This window comes from Eublepharis macularius, chromosome 2 (assembly GCF_028583425.1).
Source record: "Eublepharis macularius isolate TG4126 chromosome 2, MPM_Emac_v1.0, whole genome shotgun sequence".
Classification (NCBI taxonomy): domain Eukaryota; kingdom Metazoa; phylum Chordata; class Lepidosauria; order Squamata; family Eublepharidae; genus Eublepharis; species Eublepharis macularius.
Genome location: NC_072791.1, coordinates 139,091,788 through 139,114,167, shown reverse-complemented (window position 1 = coordinate 139,114,167; position 22,380 = coordinate 139,091,788). Strand labels below are relative to the sequence as shown.

Below are 22,380 nucleotides of genomic sequence, written 5' to 3'. Positions count from 1 at the left end.
GTATTCCTTGAAGTGTGAAACTTAAAACTAAAGATCACTTTCTGCCAACATGACCACATACACAGAACTGCAATTGTGAAAGTGAACCATCTTAGTAAAATGTGGATTGACTAACACTGAAAAGGCTAAGGAAACTCTTTTTCAACTAGAAGGACAAAAAAGTGGGGGTTGCCTTGGAAAAGGATCTGTAACCAGCCATCAGTCAACCAGAGAGAAAAACTATATTGCAGCCTCAACTGGGATACCCTAGTTGTTGTGCATTTAATATATATCCAAGGTGTTGGTATTCTGCCCCTAGCAGTCTGGACCCCAACAGCAGAGAGACTTTCTGCAGGAAGGGTAGAGATTGTGTGAATAAGAGCCAAGCTACAAGTGACACCTGACACTTGTCAGCTTCCCTCAAGTTTTGATGGGAAATGTAGGCATCCTGGTCTTACAGCTTGGCTCTCCATTTAATTGAAGTTTACAGAAAACCCCCACACACACACACCCAGTGGAGGGGAAGGGGGGTGCCCAGCAAGAGCCCGATGCCTGCACTCCCCTCCCGACCGCATGTTCTCCCTCCCATAGACTGCCACTCTGTAAACTTCAGTTAAATGGAGAGCCAAGCTACAAGACCAGGACACCTACATTTCCCATCAGAACTTGAGGGAAGCTGACAAGTGTCCAACCTGTGTCAGGCGTCACTTGTAGCTTGGCTCTAAGACAGCCTAGCACAACTTTAAAGACTACAATACACAAAATTTGATGACCTGGACCTAAAATAGGCTTCTGCATCTGTCCTCCTTAACAAGTGAAGAGCACTAAAAAGAACACCCTTTTTTCTTTCTGGGGTGGGGTGGGGGGAATACTGAACTGAATAGTTCAATTAATGGGAAGACAGGTGACTTCCCCTGAAAGGAGATGTCTTTTGAGCCCACAAAGCAACACAGATGTAAAAAAGAATTGTAGGAAACCTGGCAGCAGGACATGGCAGCAGACCACTAGGGCAATCCAGTTCCAGATTAAAGGGACAGACTTGTCACATACACTACAGTTACAGCCTGTGAAAGACACAGATATCTGAAGGCATAAGATGAACTCACAAAGGCTCATATCAAATAAATGTTAGTCCTTAGAGAATCACTGGATTTTTTCTTAATATACAAAGTGGCAATCTGCTATTGGCAATGTTCAGTGGCCTCAATTTATAACACTTTGGCCAATACCCTTTGTGTTTCATGCTTCCTTCAAAGGAGATGGTAAAAGGGTCCTAATGACCTTTTGATTAGCATCTTAAAGGGAAAAATGCAGCAGGGGAATTTTGCTTCCCACATAGGCTAACAGCTTACAGTATTCATAGTCTACAGTGACTGAATTAGAGATGAAGTGCTATTTAATCTGCAGGCCATCAACAACAATAATGAAGTATAAATTTGCTAAAGGATCATAGCAGAAACCCTGACAACAGCCAATTTAATGAAAGTTTGTGTGTCAAGAACTTCTTGCCCTGTGGCACCCTTTCTGAGTAGAAACAAGATTTCCTTTAAAAAGATTAGTGTGGAATTTATCTACACCCCACCTTTCAACCCCAGTGGGGACTCAACATGGCTATAACATTTTATATCTTTCTGTTCCATCCACACACAAAAACTGCAAAGCAAGCCAGGCTGAGGGAATGCAACTGGCCCAAGGTCACAAGGCAAGCCTTTCGGCACAATGGGATTTGAATCTGGATTTCCCAGATCCTAGTCCAATGCTCTAACCACTGTACAAAACTGGCACTTGGTAGAAATGATATCATACAGGAATGACTCCAGAGCAACAGTGGCAGTAAGAACTCTCTCCTAGCAATGGTAATTGTAATGCTATGGAGTCTGATTCATGTTTTATATTAGTGATAGGATACTAGAATCTGGAGGAGTTAGGGATCCCAGGTCCTCCCAGTGGGGGCAGGAGATCCCCCACTCCCACCCTCTGCCCCCTGCCACCACTAATCTGGCCAGTGGGGGGGCGGGGAAGGTGGGGGAATAGGCCTCCGGGCATGCTCCAGGAGCGTAAGGGGACATGGAAACCTTAGGAGGAGTTCCCATCCAGGTTTTACTCATGTATGTGTAAATTGGCTGAAGGATTGCTAGGGAAGGCCTGAGCTTGGCCTCTTTTCTTTGTTTCTGCTGAATACAATTACTCTGCGCTGACTAAAAGAGACCCTCTGCACATTCCTATATGACTGCTGAATCTTACAGCAATGAGACTGACTGCCCAGTGAAAACCTAGCCTGCTTATCCAGGTGGTATATTTCTACTTCTTTGCTAAGAAGATAATTTGGCTAATAAGCAGCAAGAATCTTTCTGCAACCTGCTTCTTTAGCTGTTGCTGTCGTGCCTAATCTGTGGCATGATTCATATTTGTGGGATTTCTCCAGACTCCCCCTTCAAGCTTCAGAGCACTCGTCTCTCATAAAAAAGAGGAACTAGAGATTTTCATTCCTGCATGGCACAATGCTTCCAAAAAGAGATGCCAGCCAAGCTATAAAGAACTTTTGCTCCATTCACACCCATAGCATCTGAAGAAGTGGGCTCTAGTCCATGGAAATTTACACTGGAATACAGTTTCATTAGTCTTTATGTTTGTTTTCATGTCCCACAGAGATGTTCAGCTGTGTTGAGGACTGTGGGATTGCAATTCTTTGCTCTCTTCTGTGCCATTATGAGCTTCACTTGGTTTGTTCTCTACTGATAGTTGTATTAAAAAATGTGTGTATGGGTGTGCCAGGGCTTGGATCTTTATTTTTTGTCATAAAAGGATAGTACAATTAGAGTACTTTCCATGTTTAAATAGTAGAGAAGTTTTGTGGCATGTTAAAATCTAATAATAATAAAGAAATCACAGTGTACATCGTAAAGTGACCAAAACAAAAGCAAATGGTAATTTAAGTGAATTGTTACACCTTAAAATCTAACACTTTCATTATGGGATAAGCTTTAATGAACTAAAGCCTACTCTGTCAGATGCATGATGTCAGAATCATTTCTAGCTTATTAATGCTTGTGCATAAAAATTAGTCTTTAAAGTGCTAAAAGACAGTTGTTATTTTAAATGGCCTCTGGAATTTGTCTATATTTACAAAGTCTAGTGGGATAGTTGTGTTAGTCTGTGGTAACCAAAACAAAAGGAAGCCAGTGGACTCCTTTTTATAATTATATTTTATTTATTAGCTGCCTTTCCTCCAAAGGTGTTCAAGGCAGCTAATAAATACTTTAAATAAATGTGTTAATGTGTACTTATGGTAGCTTTTTGTGTGATATAAATACCCTGTATACAGCATGTTCCAAGCAGGGGTGGATCTATGGTTGCCAGTGCCCAGGGCAACCGTAGTCAGGCTCTATGCACGTGCGCTCCTGGTGCTGGGGCGCCCCCACGGCAAGCCGGCTGTCCTGGGGAAAAGCGAACGGCGCAGGCGGCCTCCCAGCCACTCGCGCTGTCGCCGCCGCCGCCAGCTCCGCAGTGCGCTGGGACAGCTGGCTTGCTGTGGGGGCGGGGGGGAAGGCGAAAGGCACGGGCGGCCTCCCAGCCTCCCAAAGTAGGCAAAAGGCAGTGCGGGTGGCTGGGAGGACGCCCACACCATTCGCCTTTCCCCAGGACAAGGGGCGCGTGGCAAGCCAGCTGCCCCTTGTCCTGCAGGAAAGGCAAAAGGCAGTGCGGGTGGCTGGGAGGCCGCCCATACCATTCGCCTTTCCCCAGGCATGCTCCCGGGGCTGGCAGCGCACCCGGCGCCCCCTCTTTGGCAGCGCCGGGGGCAGACTGCCCCCCCCCCCGTCAATCCGGCCCTGGTTCCAAGTTTCTGTGGTTGCAAAATAGACACTGGGCTGCACATGCTGTTCCTCATGTATTTTAGAGTATTTTGCTCTAAAACTGAGTTTGGGGGTAGCCTTCAAATCCCACAATGCCTGCTGTGGCATTTCCTTTTAAATGCCTGTGTTCCACAAACTGCAGAGAATTCCCACTTGCCATAAAATCAAGCCACCTACAGAAAAGGAACCAGATTCAGAAGTATTCCACTCATGCTCTGCCCCCAAATTCCATCCCTTTCCACGTTAATTTGAATGTGAACGTGGCTTTACATTCTTTTCTGTACATAGTCTTTATCATCCTTTTGCCACCTTTATGAGATAGGGCACAATTATTCTTGTTTTACATGAGGCAGAGTTAGGATTTGAACAATATTTCCAATATTTCTTGCAATAAAACTGCCTGACAGAGACCTCTTAAACTTGCCTCTGTGTATATCTGTGCTACACAGTGAGCCATTTGTTGGGTTCTTGCTCACAACATGGATTGGATTTCACTAGGATATATGGTGCAGCAGCCACCACACAGAAGATTTCAAGTGGTCTTCATGTGGCAGCTATATTGAGAAAACAGGCCCTAACTCTTTATCCAGTACTCTATTCCACCTTCCAACCTTATTTTAATGTGTCTATGTGCTTATAATGGGCAAACTGGTACTTTCTTTCAGCAGTTTCACAACTTAGATGACATTTTACCAGAAAGATAAGCAAAGGTGGGGAGTAACGATGGGCCCCATGATAGCCATTTTTAAAAAATTCTGCTTCGAGTCTTTTTTTAGCACAGGAGTGACTATGTCTTATTCCGTGACCAGCTTTATTCAGGTCAAATAAATGTTCATATAATGGCTCCTTGGGGCCTTAAAATCTCGCTCACTCTCCCCTTCCAGTAGTTAATGGCTTGAAGGCTTTTTTCCCTTTTCCTCTCATCATAATTTGCTACTTTGGAGGCTTTTCTGCTAATCGTGAGAACTAAACTCACAGGTTTTCTAAGGCGTTAAAAGTGTAACCAGATGCCCTCCTGTTGAGCAGTAAAGAGTACTTGTCTGCTGAAGAGCACTAAGCCTAAAATGCTGGGGCTGGTTAAAACTCGTGACCTGTCACACTGGCGCTCTCATGCAGGCAGAGCACCACATGCCGCTAAGTAATCTTCTTTCAGATTGGGAACATGAAGAGCTGAATTGCCAAATTCGGTGAAGGACTGAGGCTCCCCTCCCAGCCATGTATAAAAAAGGTGATTTTAGCAGGTTGCTGCTGCTGTTTCTACTATAGTTTTATGACAGAAGAAGCTGCTTATGGTAATTGGTCCACTGTGGAGCCTGTGCTTTTTGAATGTCACATTTGGCTGATAAAGAGCTAGGCAGTCAAAGGGATGGTGTGATTGCAGGTATTCCAAATTCTAATAAATTTATTTTCTAATAGCTCTGTTAAATTAACACAGATGCCATTCTTACTAAACTCATTTGCAGACACTCATAGATCTCCATTATCTGAACACTGATTTTCTGAGACTTCTGTAGCACCCTATTTGAATGTAGTCCTGTGCAAATGTCTACTTTTCTGATCCCCACCCCTCAGGCCACAGAGGATCGTGGTGACACTTCTAGACATGGCTGCTTCTTAAACTTGTTTGCCAATAAGTAACCTTTTCTCTAAAGTCCAGCCATGCTCCAGTTACAGTAGGCAATTGTTTGCTGAAGACAATTGACCTTTTAGCTTACGTGAAGGAAATTCTGTGTACCATAAATCAGTTTGTGACCAAGGATAAACTACTGTCAGAAGAAGATGCTTGTTATCCTGCTGTGCACCCCAGAGGTCATTTTACACCATGGCACCGTCCTAGTAATATGTTCCTGGGAAGCCCCACTGAATAGACTTCAGTAGGATTCTGAACAGACCTGCTTGAAATAAATCTTCTAGTCTACCACATCTATAAAGAGATCTAGACACTTGTAATAGAATCTACAGCAGAGGTCCCCGACATGGTGTCTGCGGGCTCCATGGTACCTGCAGACACCTTTTCTGGTGCCCACCAAGTTTTTAGAAAGTGAATGGGGCTCTTGGCCAGCAGGACTTCTGATTGGTCACTGGAAATCAGCTGTGCAGGTTGAATTTGAAACAATGTTTCAGCAGCAGCTGCTACTACAGTATTTGTTTTGTTCTGTCTCACTCTTACCTCTTTCCCAGAGTATTTTTTAAACTATCCCTGTTCTCCCTGGCACTTGGGCTTTCTCTCTATGGTTGGCTCTGCTTCCTGCAGCAGCCATTTTGTGGTTGGCTCTGCCTCCTGACCCAGGCCCAGTACCCTGGGTCAGAATTTCGAAGGTGCCCACAGGCTTGGAAAGGCTGGGTACTCCTGATATACGGGCGTCGTGATCCACCATCTTATGTTTGTAGTTTTAAATTGTGCAGACCTGAGTTAAACTACAGATTTCTCTTCGTGCACTGTACATCCCATGCCTGCACCTGGTAGAACATGTGTAAGGAATAGGTTAGAGCTGGTAACTTCAGACATTTAAAAAAAGACCATGCCCAGTTTGACACAAAAATAAAGACACCACTTTTCCACATAGGGATTATGTGGCTGGTTTCACTAGGCTGCAGGTACAACATTAGCATACCATTACTTAAAGTTGCCAGGCCCAACCTGACAACAAGTGGGAGGTTTGAGGAGCTGGGACATGAGAGAGTGTTACTAGTACTACATCAACCTGGAAGTGACAGTGATAGCTCTAGAAATCACCACAACTCTATGGTAAAACTTTTACCGAAGAGTTTCTTGCAGTTCCTAGAACTACCTTTGTCTCTTCTGGGGTGTACTTGAAAGTGGTATGCCAGCATCTAGACTGGAGTCTTTTTTTTCTCTTTAATTTTCTCCCACCGACACTTGGAGCCCCAGTGGTAACTAATTGAATCCTGGGAGATTGCCTACCTAATTTCTGGGCCATAGATCCCTGGTGTGCTAGTTATACACATAGGCACACTGATCAAGTTAAGCATGCTCCTGAGTGCATTGAATCCTACAATGTTCTGTGTTGCACACCCAGTGACCCCCTCCACACACACTCCAAATAATAGGCCCCAGATACAGGAAATATGTGCAGGAGTCCATGCTGTAGGTCTATGGGATGAGAAGGAATTGGTTAGGAAGCTAGACCTTGCAATTTCATGCAGTGGGAAAGAGTAACCCTTTCTAGAATCCTCTGGTTTATTTCTGAACAATTTTCCTTCACTAGCACTTGACAATTTTTCTGCATCTGTAGAGTTGAGGCACAGAGAAATTAATTTAGAGGCCAGAGCTCAATTTTCTTTCTCTTTCACAGGAGCTTTTCTCTTCTGCTGGACTCCTTTCTTCGTGGTTCACATTACCAGAGCTCTTTGTGAGTCTTGCATCATCCCTGGTGAGGTCACGAGTGTTGTCACATGGCTGGGCTACGTCAACAGTGCCCTCAACCCAATCATCTACACTGTCTTCAACACTGAGTTTAGGAACTTCTTCCGTAAAGTTTTGCACATCTTCTGCTAATGCTAAATATAAAAGTGGACACTAAATTTAGAACACAGTGTACTGTACAGTGCAAAGAGCCAGACAAATTAACTTCTTTGTATAGTTTATTAAAGTTTTATTTCTTGCTACATTATTGTGTGTTTCAGTCTTTTTCCTTATGTAGGTGAAGATGGATGCTACAGTACAGTTTCTCTTTTGACGGTTGTTAGTGTAACTATTTATTACACAGATGTTTTTAAAAGCCGTTTTTTTTAAAAAAATACAGAGGCTGTATAGTTGGCTAGACTTTCCACGTGACCTGGAATGAACATATCACCTGCTCTGTGTTGTTTATAATCTTCAACTGATTAACAATATGCTTCTTAGCTTTCCATGTATACGCCAACTTCAGGTGGAGAGAGCATAGGTGTAGAGGTGTTGCCCTACATTTTGGAGGCCTTCTTCTGGAGATTTAGCACTGCCCATGCATCTTCACGTGATACTGTCAGACTATTTTACATACATGTTGCTGCTTAGTGACTTTGGCAGAGTTTATTTTATTTTCAAAATATTTTGTATGTTTTTATTGGTTACTACCTGCATCCATTTGGATGGGATGGGGTAGGAAGCAGAGTAAAATGTGAAAGGAGTCAGATGAAACAGAGGTAATTTCCACAGGTAGATTCAAATGTTCATCCAAGCTTCTGGGATCTAACATTTGCCCCCTTTGAATGGATAGTCCACCCACAAGAGAAGCAAGAGCCTGCCCTGTTCCCAGCCTAGTGAAGGGAACCTGTTGGCCAAGAAGCAAAGAGAAATCTTCATAAGCATTCAGATGCTTTCATGTTGGAACCCAGCTGCAAGAAAGGCCTTCGCAGAATACAGCCAAAATAAAATCTCATATACAATAAACATTGCACACAAAATCCGTTAGGTCATGGCATCAGCATGCATTTCCTGAATTGCAAACTTTCTCTGGTTTAATGAAGAAGATGGTGGATAGTAATGGTAAAACTGAGGAATTCAAGGGGTATCAGAATGATCAGGTATCCAATTTCAGTTTTGGAACCTGTATTTTCTAATACTGCTTCCACTTACTCCCCTTAGGGGCTTCAGAAATCCTTTACAGTTATTCAGGTTCTGCGGAGATGCTAAGGAAGCCCAGAGTTTACTGAAGCCAATCAGAACTGCGTGAGTTTTGCAACACAAAATGTCAGGTTCTTGCATGCAGTCCCCCTTCTGCACTTTATGGGATCATATCTGCTCCCCTCCTAAGATGGAATTATTCATTTGGCATCAAAGCTAAAGCTATAATGCCAATTCCTTGCTGCAAGTTTCACATTAACGTCGTGTTTCTTCAAATAGTCTTGAATCTGGGATTTCAGTAATTCCTCATTTTGCATTGATCTATTATCATCTGTTCAGAACAAGTGCCACATTTTAAAAAAGGAATACATTTCTGAGTATTAAACCTTCACTTTCTCAAACTCGGAATACTGAATATTTGAAGTTCGCTTGAAATAGCAAGCACTGATTAATAACGGAACATAAGATAAAACAGGAGTTGCTTGGAACTAGTCCTCTTTTTCTTCACCAATATCCAAGGATATGGCAGGAACTTGCTTAATGTGACTCTGAATGTATGCTAAATATGCCAAGTTATTTTTGTATCATTGTCATACACCATCCTGTGCCCTGCATACTTGCTTATTTCTTGTGACTCGTTTAAAGGTAACATGCCCCCACCCCAAAAGCAGCCGGGAAGTTTTGGTATGAGCAATGCATTTCCTAAATCACCATAATTTGGGCAAATGTAACACAAGCTTCTTCAAAGTGGGAAACCAACATGCAATATCTCCCTTTTCTCAATGAGAAATAGCAGCCACTCTCATGATTTAGTTGTTACTTAGGGCTAGTTGGTTCTTTAAGACCAAAATAATATACCAAAAAAAAAACCCAACCCCAGATATTTTTCCTTGTAGATAAAGGGTCTGAAGATTCCTTTGAGTTAGCAAAGTTAACTCATCCACTGCAAAGAGAAGCAGAATAAAAAGAAATCATGGTCTGGGATGGGAGAGAAGGTGGCATGGTATAGGCCAATCTCATCAGATCTTAGAAGCTAAGAAGGGTCAGTACTTGAGTGGGAACCCACCAAGGAAGACTACAGAGGAAGGCAATGTCAATTCACCTCTGCTTCTTCTTCCTTTGAAAGCCCTCTGCTGGGCATGAGTCAGGTGCAACTTGAGGGCACTTTATACACACACACGCATACACACGAGTCTGAGATGAGAAACTGAAAATATACAAGGAGCAAAAAGATAAATTTTCCCCACTCTCATAAGGCTGAATTGTCCATGCCTTAGTCTCAGCTCAACCCTAGCATCACCATACCTATAATCTAACTAACATCTTTCCAATTATATTATTATGTCTCAGGCAGACAGACACAAATGGGAAGGCTGTCTGATTATAGGAATACCTCAGTAAATTAAAGGAGGAGGAAGTACAATGCTGTACTGATCTTCCATATACATTCAGATGTATGCTTCTTGCTGCAGATTTTGAAATTACTGTTTTGATTTCCAAATAAGTTTCTATAATGTCACTTCTAAGAGCGTCCTGCAGTTTCATGATAGCTCGTTGAGGTGATAAGCAAGGCAGGAAAGCCAATTTGCAAGCTAGGCCAATCTCTCGCTTCATTATCTTCCTAGGCTATATACAGCAGGGATTCTTTAAATAGAGCCCTGTAGTTTTCCAGGGCATTCAGGAGCTAATATCTCCTTCAGAGCTTTTGCATATGCAAATACAAGTTACAGTTTGTTTGGAATTCCTGCACAGAGTATTCTACAACCTTATCTCTAAAAGTACTTGCTCAGGTATTAAGTAATTTTTTTTACATTTAATGACAGATGTTAACAGGAAGGTGAGTAATCAACTAACACTTTTGTAATAGCTTGCCTGTCTTTATTTTAACACCTGTAATCCTTGAATGTCTCAACAAATCAGAGGTTGAAGTGAGAGAAACCAAACTCTCTCCATTGAAAGCCAGCTTACTGGTCACTGAAACAGACACAGAATTCTGTCATAGTTGATTAGTGTGCATCTCCTTTAGAGAGATTTTCTGAATTCTACAGGTTTCAACTTTTAAAATGTTTTTATCCCGTATAATGGCTTGCATATAGGCAATGCCAGCATAGCTGGCACACAAGCTAAAGAATGGTGAGACACAAATGCTGCATGCTTAAGAGCCAAACATTGAAATGTGCTGTCCACCAAGAAAAACATCTCTTTGGGGGAGGCCATTTTGGTCATGTTACATGCAGGAGGTATCTCAGTCCGTAACACTGACATCATGGGATAGACTTGAACTATTTTAGGGGGATTTCCTGCAATGAAGACAACTTCCGCACATGGTATTGTGTTATCACATGAGAGTACTGGTGTCTCTTGCCTTGTCTGCATAGACTGCAGGAGTCACATAATTTTCCACAGAAATGACTTTCATATAAGAAAAGATACCTGGCATTCACACCTCATACACATTTCACCCCCTTAGTGACTTTTCTTTCTGTGCACCTAACTACAATGGGAATCCTATCCAAAGCATGGTGCTACACTATAGCATAGTACCAGCAGGGATGACTTCCTGCAGAGTCATCAAGTGTTCAAGAAGAAGCTTAGCCTCTTGCATGAACTGTAGCCTGCTGAGTTTAGATTAAGGTAATTGCATGGTACTTCCTGACATTTTATCTGCTAAACTGCTCATGCAAAGAACCTCTTGTTCCTTAGGAAGAGAGGCACAAAATGTTGGCAGCAGGAACTGTATGAAAATACATGACCACAAAAGACAATTTAGGAGAATATGAAGATAGCTCAAAACAATCATGGAGGGGGGGGGGCGGTTTGGGGTGTACAGCTCAGCATTAGAGTCCATGTTTTGTGTGCACAAAATCATAGGTTCAGTCTCTGGCATTTTCAGCTAGTGAATGGAGCCAGATTACATTTTTAGCTTTTTAAATGTTTTATTTGTGTTATTTATAGTCTGCTTTTCTCACTGAGATTCAAGGCAGATAACCTAGTATAAGTCAATATGATCAATATGACATTCAACAAATAATGCAATAGGGTATAGATTTGAAAACAAGCATAGATTCGAATATAGATATGAAGCATTTCACATGAGTTGTGTTAGTGTTTCCCATTCTGTCTCTCAGAGCCAAGCTACAAGTGACATTTTTCACGTGAAGGACACTTGATCGTTTTCGCAAGTCTTTCTGGGAACTGAAGTCCCTCTCCCCCACCCCTTTTCCTTCTGTTCCTTCCCCTCTGTTAGAATCGCTGCCTGAAGAGACAGAGAAAGCCACCGGCAGCAGCGGCTTTTGCAAATAGTCTTGCTCCCAGGGAGCTGCTCCAGACAGGAAGAAAGTAAAACCAGGATCCACATGGATCCTCGCGGATCCTATGGTTTTTTAAATAGGAAAACCACAAATGAAACATCAAATCACATATCGCAGCCAGGTCCACAGACTGAAATATAAAAAACACAGATCCAAAAATATTTGGCGCTGCCACAGTGAAAAAACATGAATCTGAGACACGGATCCTCATGAATTCATATGATTTTTTACATTGAAACAAAACAAAAAGGCTGTCATATTTTAGATCTTTTGGTCCTGTTTGTGGCATTGGACACGATCTGGGACAATATACTGGATTTTGGGTGGCCCCATGTAGAAATCAAGAGGATCCATGAGGATCCGTGCTTTTGAACCAGGTTATTGTGCCGTGGCTGTGGCACAAAGCGGTGGATGAATTATTTTTTTGGTCCCATTTGTGAATATGGACATGATCTGGTTTTGTATGGTTGATTTTGGGTGGGCCTACATAAAAATCACGAGGATCCATGAGGATCCATGCTTTTAGACCATGTTTTTGCACCATGGGAGTGCCACGAAGCGGTGGATAACTGATTTTTTTGCCCCTTTTGTGGCAATGGACATGATTTGGGATTGTATGGTGGATTTTGGGTGGTCCCATGTAAAAACCTAGAGGATCCATGCGGATCTGTGCTTTTGAACCATATTTTTGCGCCGTGGCGGTTCCACGAAGTAGTGGATGGCTGAATTTTTTGGTCCCATTTGTGGCAACAGACATGGTCTATGATTGTGTGGTGGATTTTGGGTGGCCCCACTTAAAAATCAAGAGGATCCATGCGGATCCGTGCTTTTTTAGCATGTTTTTGTGCCGTGGCAGCGCCACGGATTAGTGGATGCATGATTGTTTTGTTGCTGTCTGTAGACTAGGACATGATCTATCATATGACAGCCTTTTTGTTTTGTTTCAATATAAAAATCATATGAATTCATGAGGATCCGTTTAAAATCATCTGGATCCAGCTTTTACCCACTCCCAGCTTTCTCCAGAGCAGCTCCCCGGAAGCAAGACGATTTGCAAAAGCTGCTGCTGCCGCTGGCTTTCTCTGTCTCTTCAGGCAGTGATTCTAACAGAGAGGGGAAGGAACAAGGAAAAGGGGCGGGGGAGAGGGACTTCAGTTCCCAGAAAAACTTGCGAAAACGATCAAGTGTCCTTCACGTGAAAAATGTCACTTGTAGCTTGGCTCTTAGTCAGATGTGAGCTGCTACTTCTCCTCAATTACCTCAAATGCCTCTCAATTTCAATTCTGATTTTAGCAGTGGTGCATGGAGAGGGGTTTCAGCCTCTCTGTGCATCATCTCCCAACCTAAAATGGCCTCAGAGACCTATAGGAAAAACCCATGCATACCCTATTAGTGCATGTTGAAACACATGTAGTCCCCCAAGGGTAGGGTTGCCAGGTCATAGAATCATAGAGTTGGAAGGGGCCATACACACCATCTAGTCCAACCCCCTGCCCAGTGCAGGATCAGCCTAAAGCATCTCTGACAAGTATTCATCCAGCCTCTTCTTGAAAACTGCCAGTGAGGGGGAGCTCACCACTGATTCCACTTTTGAACTACTCTGACTGTGAAAAAGTTTTTCCTAATATCTAGCCGGTACCTTTGTGCATGTAATTTAAGCCCATTGCTTCAGGTCCTACCCTCTGTTGCCAACTGGAACAGCTCCTTGCCCTCCTCCAAATGACAGCCTTTCAAATATTTAAAGAGAGCAATCATGTCCCCCCTCAACCTCCTCTTCTCCAAACTAAACATTCCCAAGGCCTTACCTCATAGGGCTCAGTCTCCAGACCCCTGATCATTCTCGTCACTCTCCTCTGCACCCTCTCGATTTTGTCCACATCCTTTTTGAAGTGAGGCCTCCAGAACTGCACACAATACTCCAGGTGTGGCCTGACCAAGGCAGTATAGAGAGGGGCTATGACCTCCTGCAATTTCGATGCTTTGGCCCCTTTGATACAACCCAAGATTGAATTAGCCTTCTTTTTGCCACCGCATCACACTGACTGCTCATTTTTAGTTTGCAGTCCACTCTTACCCCAAGATCCCTTTCACATATACTACTGTCCAGAAGTGTATCCCCCATCCAGTATTTGTGCTTCCCATTTTTGTGGCCCAGATGTAATACTGTGCACTTGTCTTTGTTGAATTGCATCCTATTCACAGCTGCCCACTTCTCCAGAATATTCAGGTCTTGTTGAATTTTAATTCTATCTTCTTGGGTGTTTGCTACTCCTCCCAATTTGGTATCATCAGCAAATTTAATGAGCAGCCCTTCCACTCCTTCATCCAGATCATTGATTTTAAAAAAGGTCCTTATACCCTTCTGGTGGGGGGGGGGAGAGATGGCACTTACCTCATACTGCAGCATGTTTGTCTTCCAGAAGTGATGTTGTCACGCCCCTTGGGAACACATGCACTGCATGTGCTCCTAGGGTGTGTGCTGGTAGCAGGCGACCTCCCAGGGATATGTCACCTCTCACTAATCGCTGGCAAATTGGTGAGCAAGGGTGCAGACTCCTGGTGGTGGGAGTTTGCCCACCACCAGCAGGCACCTGGAAACCCTATCAATGGGGTAATTAGCAACCCTACTACTGTTTCAGGTTGGGAAAACATCATGAGAAGACAAGCTCTCCTGCATGCTGTGGTCCCCATCCAAACTGGGCACTGTATATGTTCATGGCTTATCTTTGACTGTCAAAGTGAGGAACCCAGACACAACCTGCGTAAGATGTAACATGTGAACTGGCCCTTAGAGAGCAGATTAAAGCTTCTGCTCAAGACCTTGCAGAAATGTTCTTAGCATCAGCAGACAGTGCTGGATATATAGATGAATGGTCTGACAGTCTAGAAAGGAAACACAGTTCCCACTCTGATGTTTGGTTCATAACACTAATATGGGGTTGGGGTGCACTTATAGAGGTAGGTGGACTCTTAAATGTTCTCCATCCATCAATTGTCCCCCATGCAGTGCCCCTGAAACCATATACCATCTCTCCCCTAGCCCCACAGGACTCTAGGGAAAGTCAATGTGTTGAAAATGTTTAGCAGAGTGAATATAGCACAGCAGAATAATGAAGCACAGTCAGGTGTGTGTTTAGCTTCTAAGAAATAAGTTTACTTCTAGAAAAACGAAAGGGTTACATGGAAAAGAAAAACAACAGCTTAACTAAACTCCATCTTGCTTCTTTATTCTCTCTACTGCTCTCTCTGACCCCAAGAAGAAGAAACTGGAAGTTTTCCCTAAAGCTTCGCCCCTTTTGGAAGGAAAAGTCTACTCTACTCCTAATTGGTTCTATACTAAACTTAGCCCACAGAAACTTCAGCTTAACTCTTTCATGACTGAAAAGATGACACTTGCAAAACCTAACACCCCTTCTCAAGTGTCAGATACTGAAGTCATGAATGTTCAATTTCTTGTGCAGGTACTCGACCTTCCCTCTGGCAAGTGGTTTGGTGAGTATGTCATCAACCATCTCCTCTGAAGAACAATATTTGATGGCTGTTGTGGGTTTTCCGGGCTGTATTGCCGTGGTCTTGGCATTGTAGTTCCTGACGTTTCGCCAGCAGCTGTGGCTGGCATCTTCAGAGGTGTAGCACCAAAAGACAGAGATCTCTCAGTGTCACAGTGTGGAAAAGATGTTGGCAGGTCTTTTCCACACTGTGACACTGAGAGATCTCTGTCTTTTGGTGTTACACCTCTGAAGATGCCAGCCACAGCTGCTGGCGAAACGTCAGGAACTACAATGCCAAGACCAAGGCAATACAGCCCGGAAAACCCACAACCACCATCGTTCTCCGGCCGTGAAAGCCTTCGACAATACAACATTTGAGTTCAATGAGCCCTTGTTGCTGCATCTCTCACAGATATCACAGAATGATATTTGACAGCAATATGCTTGCTTGATTGTCTTCAAACAAGATTATTGATTTAGGCTTATCTGCACCAAAGTTTTTCAGCAGAGAGATGATACACTCAAATTTGTTGCATTCATTTGAAGCAGATGTATATTTGGCCTCAGTTGTTGATTTGGCAACCAGTGTTTGCTTTGGGCTTGTCGAGCTGATCAGGCTGTCTCTATAGAAAAACAAGTAGCCACTGATTGACCTATAGCCAGTTTTGTTTTCACCCAAATCAGAGTCTATGTATCCAACCAGTTGTCACAGGCTCAGATCTTCAGTTTCAGGTCAGTTGTTCCTATGAGGTATCTAGCCAGCCTCTTTACAGCATTCCAGTCATAGTGATTAGGTGAATTTGTCTTTCCGCACAAGATCCCAAAAGCTACAAAAATGTCAGGTCTAGATACTGTACTCAGAGAAGCTAGCCAATTGCCTTTCTATATTGTTGATTGCTCTCAAGTAACACTCCATCCTCAAAGTTGAAGTAAGCTGGTTCAAGTGGAGTACTCACTCCTTTAGCATCTTTCATACCTAGAGACTTGGCAAGGTTCATAATATGTTTTTGGTTCAAGAGGAAAACAGGGTTGCACATACCTGTAACTAGTGTTCATTGAGTTCTGTGCAGGCACACTCAGTCTTCTCAATTTGTATGCCAAGATAATGGCATACAATAATGGCATCCCAGCTGTTTCACTTCTACCTCTTTGTTTACTTTCTCAGCAATTTCTTGTGCATCCTCTTTGCTTTGACAGCCCAAGATCAAATCATCCACGAAAATTAGCACATACTGAGGCTGTCCATCTTTCACTCTTGTAAATAGGCAGGGCACTGCCTTTCCATTTTGAACATTTTGATTTTATAACAATTTAGTCAGTTTTTCATTCCATGCTCTGGCTGATGGTTTAAGTCCTTAAATGCTATTTTTAAGCTTGCCTGCAAGCTTCTCTTTTCCTTTCTCTTTAGTACTATCTGGTCAGCACCGGATCTAGGGTCGCCCGCGCTGCGTTATGACGTCACTTTGGCGACATCATCACGCAGGGCGGAACGGCGGGGGCAGCGTGCGGGGCTAGGAAGCTGCCCGCACCATTCGCCTCCCCACAGGTGAATGGTGCAGGCGGCCTTGCAGCCCCCCACGCTGCTTTTGCCTGCCCTGCAGGACAGGGGGTGTGCAGCAAGCCAGCCGCCCCCTGTCCTGTGGGGCAAGCAAAAGGCAGCACAGGGGGCTGCGAGGCTGCCCGCGCTGCTGCATGCGCCCTCTGGCAGCTGCTCCCAGCGCCCCCTCCCTGGCGGCGCCGGGGGCAGACTACCCACAAGGGGTGGCCGGCTGCCCCCTGTCCTGCAGGGCAGGCGAATGGCGTGAGCAGCCCCACAGCCCCCCATGCTGCCTTTTGCCTGCCCTGCAGGACAGGGGGTGTGCAGCAAGCCAGCCGCCCCCTGTCCTGTGGGGCAAGCAAAAGGCAGCACAGGGGGCTGCGAGGCTGCCCGCGCTGCTGCCTGCGCCCTCTGGCAGCTGGCAGCTGCTCCCAGCGCCCCCTCCCTGGTGGCGCCGGGGGCAGACTACCCCCCTGCCCCCCCTCGATCCAGCCCTGCATCTGGTTGGTCCATGTAGATCTCTTCAGACAAATCTCTATTTAGAAATGCTGCTTTAAGGTCCAAGTGTTCAACATGCATTCCTCTTGTTGCTGCTATACTTAGAAGAGTCCTGATGGAGGTGTACTTGGTGCAAAAGTTTCAGAGAAGTCAGTCCCAGGTCTTTGTATAAATCCCTTTGCTACCAAACGTGCTTAGTATTTCTCTACACTTCCATCAGTACCCATTTGCATCCAATAGTTTTTCTTCCAAGAAGTAATTCAGTAAGTGTCCATGTCTGATTCCTTTGCAAGGATTCAAAGTCTTCCTCCGCAGCCTCTATCCGTCTGTCTCTTTCATGTGTAGGCAGTTCAATCATTTCTTTTCAGCTTGAGGGTTCATTCTTGGGTTCTGTATTTGCACAAAAGGAAAATCTCTATGGTGTACCCCTTTGCTGCTTCTCTGTGACTATCACGTAGTAGTCTCTGTCTCCTCAGGCCCACCTCTCCTGCCTCCCCTTACGATTGTGAGGGTCTATTGTTGCCCTTCCTGTTGAAAAGTTGATTTGTGGATCTAAATGAAAAGAGTGGACATAATTTAACTCAACCCTTTGCCCATAAAAGGAATTGGGACAGTTAAACTGAGCACTAAACTACACTACACGAGCATGCTCAAGTGAAGGGAGATGCAATGTTAGCCAGGAAGTGTAGTTTGAATTTCACCTCTCTCTACAGAGCTGGCAAAGATTGCTCCTCAAAGGATTTGTTAATAATTGGCAGAGCCTTTGGGGAGGCAAAGAGGAAATTAACAACCCCTCAGAGGAGTGATCTTTGCCGACTCTGTACGGAGAGGTGAAATTCAAACTACACTTCCCAGCTAACACTGTGACTTCCTTCACATGAGCATCCTCGTGTAATTTGTCTTATGTAGTTTAGTTCTGAGAGTATGAAATAGTAGAGGGGAAGTTGTTCTAAAGGACTGTGTTTATGCTCCATGAGCCAATTAGAATGTATTGTCTGTTGAAAGAATTGTGAAAAAGGGAAATCAGTTTCAGATTAAAGGGTATGTGTGCAGCATTTTTCATCCTGAGTCCAATATTGAAATACTGGGAGAAAAAACTGATGGCTTTTATTATATGAAGCACATTGGTGAACTACAGTATCATGCAAGGCAAAATAAATGCTTCCAGTCTAATTGCATCATAGCATGACACAAGAGACTGGGACACAGAAAAGTTCAAATTGTGCAGAAGCTATTGCAAGAGTGTAGTATTGAAATGACTGAATGTGATAAAATGCAAGATTGCTGTGAAATCTGCTTAAAAGCTAAGGGAACTGTCCCGAGTTATAAGTGTGCACAATGACAGATTACTTCAAAAAGTCTACTAAGATTTGGTCGGCCCTTTCAGACTTTCAGCTGGGAAGAATAAATACATTTTGACTTTCTTAGACGCTGGAAGTTATTTTGCATATGTCTATCTGATAAGATATAAATATGAGCGGCTAGTAAAATTCAACAACTATGTTGCTGTTGTGAAAAATAAATTCAGTAAGTCTCCAGACATCTTGTTTACAGACAATGGGGCGGAATATTCTGGCAATGAGTTCCAAAGATTCCTGGAAGAGGAGGGAATAGAACATAATACAAGTATGGCTTATTCCTCTCAGCAAAATGGCTCAGCTGAATGCCTTAATAGATGCCTCCAGGAGATGGCAAGTTGTTTACTCTTACAAGCTGAGTTGCCTGACCTCTGCTGAGCAGAAGCAATAAATACAGCAGTTTACCTCCACAATAGAATCCCTTCTAAAGCTACAGGGAAAATTTCATTAGAATTGTGGTTTCTAAGAAAACCAGGCTTAAAGCATCTGAAGGCATTTGGCTCTAAATATACGCCCATATACCCAGGGAAAGAATGGGAATGTTGGACCCCAGAGTTGTAGTGGGAATCCTTGTTGGATATATTCAAGGTGGAAAAGGATATAGAATTATGAATCCTAAGATGCTTTTAGTTAAAGTATGCAATGTGGTATATATTGATGAAAGTAGTAATGTACTCCAAGCTTCTAAATAAATAGAGTCCATAGTGCAAACCAGCCAGGAAACTTTTTTACTGATATGGCCAGATGGCTACCTGCTGGTAATGCCAATCAACAGGAAGGGCAACAAGAGACCACTAGAGCTTATTCATAGTGCTGTCTGTGGACCTATGAAAACAGCTACAGCAAGTGGAAATAAATATCTCTTGACATTTATTGATGACTATTCAAGATACACTGTGATCTACCTAATCAGAGAGAAAAACCAAGTGCTGGAAAAAAATCAGGTCTTATTTGACAATGGTGAACAATAGATTCCAAAGAAAGATACTAGCAATCCAGATGGATAACGGAGGTGAATACATGGGGAAAGAGATGACTAGCTACCTAGCAGAACAAAGCATAGAACACCATCTCACAGTCCCATATACCCCAGGAAAAAATAGCAGAAAGAAAAAAAATCGTTCTCTCACTGAAATGTGCAAATGTATGCTCCTTGAAGCAGAACTACCTGAAAAATATTGGGGAGAAGCCTTTAATACTGCTAATGTTTAATGAGATGATTCTTCATTCTTTTACTCCAGATCTGATAATTATCTGTTATGCTACACCTACAGATGTCTCCCCTCAGAGCTAACACAGGGCCAAGCTACAAGTGAAGAATGACACTTGAACGGCAAGTGTATTTCTCCCTGTTCTCCCTGCCCTCCACTCGATCCACTTGCTGTTCAAGTGTCATTCATCACTTGTAGCTTGGCCCACAGACAAGCAAGGGAGGGGCCTTTATTCAGGCAGGCATGCAGGACTCTGTCAGGCCACATTTCCAGGCTTCTCCCTTCAGAACTGAGGAGGCAGGTGCCTTTAATCAGGCTGGCATTTTCCAGCATCTTGAAGAAGCCTCTTTTTAGCCATAACAACGAAGGGAAAGATAGAAACTTTTCTTCTTTAAATGTAGTTGTATTCTAGAATGTCTATTGAGGGTTAAAAACTTTTAAAAGAAATGATTCTCCTCAGCCTCACAGATGAGGTTAAGGAAAAACAAAGAACAGTAATGGAGATCCTCTCTCTGCGGTAGCAAAAAACCACTGAGGATATAGCACCCCTCCTCCTGGTCGTGATGTTTTTGGCAGGAAAGGACCAAAGGAAGGAGGGGTGCTCCTTGTCTTCTAGAAAACTCTGGAAATCTTTTCTGTGGCTGGTCTGCACGTGCACAGTCCCAATGTGGGACTGCAGAAAAGACACGAAGTTGAAGGGTAAGGTATAAATGACATGGATAAACTGTATGGATAAATACATTTTGCTTCTATGAGGAAGGTCAACAGTTATGATGTTAGGGGAAGATGCTGCAGAGGTAATAACTCAGGGAACTGGAAAAAGTTTCCCTTCATCTGAGCTCAATATATTTCATAATCATGCAAAGCAACCCTCCCATATCCAATGTCTCTCATCTCCTGCTATAGACAGTTACTTGTCATTCTCTTAATCATCTATCTGATTACCCATTGCAAAGGTCTTGTTCTTCCATCCTGGAGTTCACTACTTCCCTGACAAAGGCCAACTCCTAGCCTAATACATGCTAGATATGAAAGGGACTGAAAATATGCAGCTCTTCTTTCCAAGCCCATGTCCTTTTGCAGCCAATTAAGAGTTGAGTCAACTCCTATCTTCATCAGATAAAGGTCAGGGTAGCACAAGCACAGCATATATACTGGTGGCCTTTCCACTCAGAAAGATAACCCAACAGAAGCAGATATCCAACTTTTCCTTTCTTCCAAGCCTTTTCTCAAATCCCAGTTTTCCATTAAGCATTTGCTTAATTCACCCCACCTTCACTCCCAATTAAGTCTATATACAGAGAACCAGATTTGCTCACAATCCCCCTTGCCCTTGCTGCTTCACCTCCGTCTGCTCTCCCCTCACCTTCAAATTGGAGATGGTAAGCAGTGCTGAACCAACCATGGGAGTGCACCCAAACACTTCCCCAAATGTGTTCCTCCTTTTCAATTATTCCCAACATCTATTTGCAAATATAGCTGCTCATGGCAGTTACTACCAAGAAGTACAATTCCTGTTCAAGCAGTCCATTTAGTGATGTGAAAAATAACTTATATGACTAAATAACTTCATCACTACGCTGCCTTTTCCCCATTCTAAGACTGTTTAGAACTGTGCCAAAGTACCACTATGAGTTAACTATATATGAAGTTTGTTTTGTTGCAGATCTTCTTCAGGTCTAGTGGGAAGGGCAACAGATGACCTATAATACAAGCTATTTTCAGATCACACTGAGATTAAGACAGGAGTGTTTACCATGCCATCACAATGCATGCTACCTCGGTTTGGTGGCAGGCCCTAGCTCACCAGTAGTTGAGAGATTTTGCTGGTCTGCATTCCAGAACATCAAAAAGTGAAAACAAAGACCTGGAAAATACCCCTGGCTTATTCAAAATAAGAACATATGCTGGTTTCTCCTCCTCTCACACACTTGCACAGAATATGCTTTGGTTGCTACTCTACTGCCTACGACAAGTAAAGCTGTTCATTCAGAAGTAATGTTAAGATGGGAGATTTAGAAATCAGACTGAGTACATTTCATAGCTACTAAACACAGCAGCAGAAGTAGTAAAGATGTGAAGTCCTCCCATACCACACTTCCCATACAGGATTTTTTAAACGGATTGTTCATTTTACTTCCAAACCTGCAAAAAGGACGGCAGTAGTTACTGTGGATATAGACATTTCACTGACTTTGAGAAAAGCCTGGAGCAAAAATGATTCATATTTCCGTAAATGAAAGAAAACGTCCTGTTTGATTGTTATCTAAGAAATTATGACAGAAGTGCCATTACTAATAGCTATTCAATACTTTGCAAAATGATTGACATTTGGCAAGATGGCTATGTGAGATTATCAGGAACAAGTCTGATTTCCATTGCTATAAAATTACACTGAAACATGACTGTCTATATTTTGAGTACAGCGACAAGATTTCATGTACCTATAATGCCAACTGGTTATAGCCTTTGATACTGCACTGAAACAGAGGTCAGCTTGTCCCCAGTCTGAAGAATGATCTGCTTGTACAGAACATATCTAGACTAGTCCAACCAAGAGCCACTTGTTCCTCC

The 22,380-nt window shown here is 43.2% G+C and overlaps 1 protein-coding gene across 1 annotated transcript in view; it reads left to right on the top strand.

Moving 5' to 3' along the window:
• The window catches only part of DRD4 (dopamine receptor D4), a 55,400-nt gene extending 48,047 nt beyond the window's left edge, over window positions 1-7,353 (top strand). Inside the window, exon 4 of the mRNA XM_054970009.1 lies at window positions 7,151-7,353. Coding sequence (XP_054825984.1) covers window positions 7,151-7,353 — 203 coding nt within the window. The remainder of the gene's footprint in view (window positions 1-7,150) is intronic.
• Window positions 7,354-22,380: the final 15,027 nt, after the last annotated feature.